The 3,631-nt window shown below is 44.6% G+C and overlaps 1 protein-coding gene across 1 annotated transcript in view; it reads left to right on the plus strand.

The window, feature by feature from the left end:
- The window catches only part of ELMOD3 (ELMO domain containing 3), a gene marked incomplete in the record, with an annotated part of 26,708 nt that overhangs the window by 3,419 nt on the left and 19,658 nt on the right, over positions 1–3,631 (plus strand). The window contains 1 exon segment of the mRNA XM_014588031.2: positions 758–1,043. Within this exon segment, the coding sequence (XP_014443517.1) occupies positions 990–1,043 (54 nt within the window).

Raw genomic sequence — 3,631 nt, forward strand, 5'->3', positions numbered from 1 at the left:
GCACCCGGCGTGAGTTTAAGCCACCGGGTCCGGGACTCGAACCACAGTCTACTATGTGGGAGTCCAGCAACATAGCCATTACACCAACTGCTAGTCCCTCCTTTTCTTTTTTTGGAAAGGTTTTTGTTATAGGGAGCATGTGCTCGCCAGAAAGACAGAAAGACTGAAAGCAAGAAATCACCCCCCAGGGGGGATAGCCACGCCACAATCCCTTCTCCATTCTCCTCTCGGGATCTTGGGCACACACACACTTGCGTCCAGCGTGAGTTTAAGCCACCAGGTCCAGGACTTGAGCCGTAGTTGACTACATGGGAGTCCAGCGATATAGCCATTACACTAACTGCTGGTCCCTACTTAAATAACTCTTTTTAAAAAATGTTTTTAAAAAATGGTAAAAGTTACACTGGCCTTGTGGCTCCCATGGTTAAGGGAGCCAGATCCCACATGGCCAACCACGCAGTTTGAACCTTAGCCCTAGCAGCTTGAAAAACACACCAGATACATGTACATGCTTGCCTAAAATCCCCTTAGAGGAATGGAGGAAAAGGGATTATGGCATAACCATGGCCCATGGGCAGTGATGTCTTCTCTCTATCTCTGGTGCGCATGTGCACCCTGTAGCAATTAAAGCAACAATGATAATAATGATGGCAAGGAACAAAACGAAACAATAATAGATGGTAACAGTCATTCTTTCCACAGAGGTATAACTGAAAGCTAAAGCCAGTTTTCTTTTTGAATTTTTGTTGTTGCACAGCAGAGGCTTTGAAGACCTCAGGGACTTCTGTCAACACGCACAGAAACCTCCTCTACCTTGGTGATGGCCCAGAGGGACTGTTTTCTTCCTCTTAGTCTGAGTGACTGCCGAGAAGGAAGGCAGTGGTGGACCAACTGGATCTCCGACTCTCCCGTAGCTTCTGATCCCAGACCTTATTAAACCTTTTTCTGGACCCAAAGACAAAGCTCACTTGAACAAATGATTTTACATCATGAATGAAAAATCTTGCTCTTTCCATAATGAGAAAGAAGTAAGAGATGGACAGGTAAGCCAGCACTCCTGTTTGGGAAAAAAGCTGTTGGTTTGGGATAATTAATAATAATGCAGGGAATGGGGAGCTGTAGAAATATTTAGGGAAAACTCTCATTGTCATTCTCTTTGTTCTGTTGATGGGAGCTTCTATTCACCTCTGCATCAGTTGCCCTCCTTGATAGGTTTAATAGTATTATTATTTTTTTAAAGAAATATTTATTTAATTTTATTTATTTATTCATTTAGAGCTTGGGATGCGAGCCAGGGCTTCCCATGTGGCTTCAGCATCACAGAGCACTGTGTGGTCACTGCACTGCCACAGCTGGTCCCCAACTTAGCATGTAAGAGCCAGGTAGCAGTGTGTGTTCTGCCGTGCCTATGGCCCTGCAATCCCAGGGCTGTCCCTAAAAGGAGAGCTGCACTAGGCACATTGCAAAGCCATGAGAGCACTGAGCCTTCCTAGACTAAACCCAGGGAAGTGCACCGGCACAGCTGCCTTGCCAATCTAACACATTCTGGGCCGCCCCATAGCATGCAGGGTGAGTGCAATGCATAAAAAGCTGACCCCAGATGGCCGACTGTGACTCGAATCCTGGCCCTGGTGGCTTGAAAGACGTGGCAGGCGTGTGTGTGTGAGAGACCGAATGGAGAAATAGAGAGGATTGCAGCGTGACCACACCCATTGGGGAATGCTTTCTCTTTCTCTGGTGAGCACTCACGCTGGGAACAAAATATAAAAACAAACAAATAATTTTAACATATTTTTCTTTTTAAAAAATAATTATTTATTTCTTTATTCATTTATTTTAATTTAACCAGAGACAGAGGCAAAGTGGGAAATCAAGCCACCAGGCCCGGGACTCAAACTGTGGTTGGCCATGTGGGAGTATCCAGCGCCTTAACCACCACGCCTCCTGCTGGTCCTGATAGATTGTTTTCTAAGTGGGTTATGGAATTTTATTTTGGATTTGCTTGGGTAGGAGGGAGAATTTCATTGAGGAATCACCCAAGAAATCTGGGTTTGTTGATATGGGTCCTTTAAATTATTGGCCTCTTCCCTGGGAAATGCTGACTTTGGCCTGACCATCCTAGAACTCTTGGTTCAAAGTGGCATATCTTTATAGTAGCCAGCCAGTGAACCCATTTCTTTTTTTTTTAATTATTATTTATTTAATTTTATTTATTCATTAATTTATTTTAATTTGACCAGAGAGAGAGAAAGGGAGAAAGGAAGCTGCCAGGTCCAGGACTTGAACTGTGGTCCGCCATGTGGGAGTGTCCAGCACCTTAACCGCAACACCACCTGCTGGTCCCCCAGTGAACCCATTTTTTACCTCTTGTCCTACCTTGCTCATCCAGAAATAGTCTTAGATGGAATCTTTAGGATTCAGCGGCCAGAACAGGGACAAAGCCTTTGTTTTTGTTTTGCTTTGTTTTGGGGTTTTTACTAGAGGTTGTGTATGCTGAGGGGAGAGGAGAGATAGAGACAGTGGGATGGGAAGTGAGAAATCACTCCCCCTGGGGGTGATTTTCAGGCTGTCAGATCTGGGACTTGAACCACGTTGGCCATGTGAGAGTCCAGCACTTTAACACTACAACACCTGCTGACCCCAGAGACAAAGCCTTTGCTTTAGAACTCCAGGAAGGTTTTCTTCACTGTGGTAAGACAGGTTAACTGTCTTCTAGAGGGAGGACTTGGACCCCGGAGGGATCATAGGTGTGCATCACAACTCCCTGCTCTATTTTAGGTAAGGTCTCACTATGTTGTCCACCAGCCTTCAGCTTGTGATCCTCCAGCCCAAGCCTCCTGAGCTGCTGGATTTGCAGGTGCCCTAAGCCTTAGGTTAGAAGAGGAATCAAACGTGGGTCTTGCATGTGGTCTCAGCCAGCATAGCTCAGCGTGTTAGCACCACTGCCACTGAGCCCTCTTTTCCTTACTGTACAGAAAATGCTATGCTCATGTGCTTCAGAGTCTGCAAAGCACAGAAGGATGTATGTGGGTAAAGAAACCATCCTCCCCTTTGTCCCTCAGCCACCTTGTTTTCTTTTTCTTTAAAGTAATTATTTGTTTAATTTATTTATCATCATCATCATTATTATTCAGTTTGACCAGAGAGAGACAGAGAGAAAGAGTGACAAAGGAAGCCACCAGGTCCAGGACTCAAAGCGCAGTCCACCTGGTGGTAGTCCAGTGCCTTAACCACCTCACCACCTCCTGGCACCATCACTTAGTTTTCCTGCTGGAGGCAAAAATTAACTACTTTCTTGGGTATAATTCCAGAAAGTATAAAGAAGCAAACAATTATATTTATGTATTTTTTAAAATACAGCAGTCAAATAGCACTTATATCCTGTGCTTTGCTTTTTCTCTAACAGATCATGAGCACCGTCTCATGTTGTCCATAAAGTAGTTTCCCATTCTTTAAGCCTACACAGTCTCTCCTTGGGGGGTATGCTTTAATTTGTTTGATCAGTCCATTAGTGGGCATTTAGAGTTTCCCTCATTTTTTTTCGAATCAGAAACAGTGCTGCCATAATGAATAAAATAATTTAAAAAAAAAAAAAGGGGCCAGCGGGGGGTGGGGGGGTTAAGGCGCGGGA

The sequence above is a fragment of the Tupaia chinensis genome, unplaced genomic scaffold (assembly GCF_000334495.1).
Source record: "Tupaia chinensis unplaced genomic scaffold, TupChi_1.0 Scaffold000253_1, whole genome shotgun sequence".
Classification (NCBI taxonomy): Eukaryota; Metazoa; Chordata; class Mammalia; order Scandentia; family Tupaiidae; genus Tupaia; species Tupaia belangeri.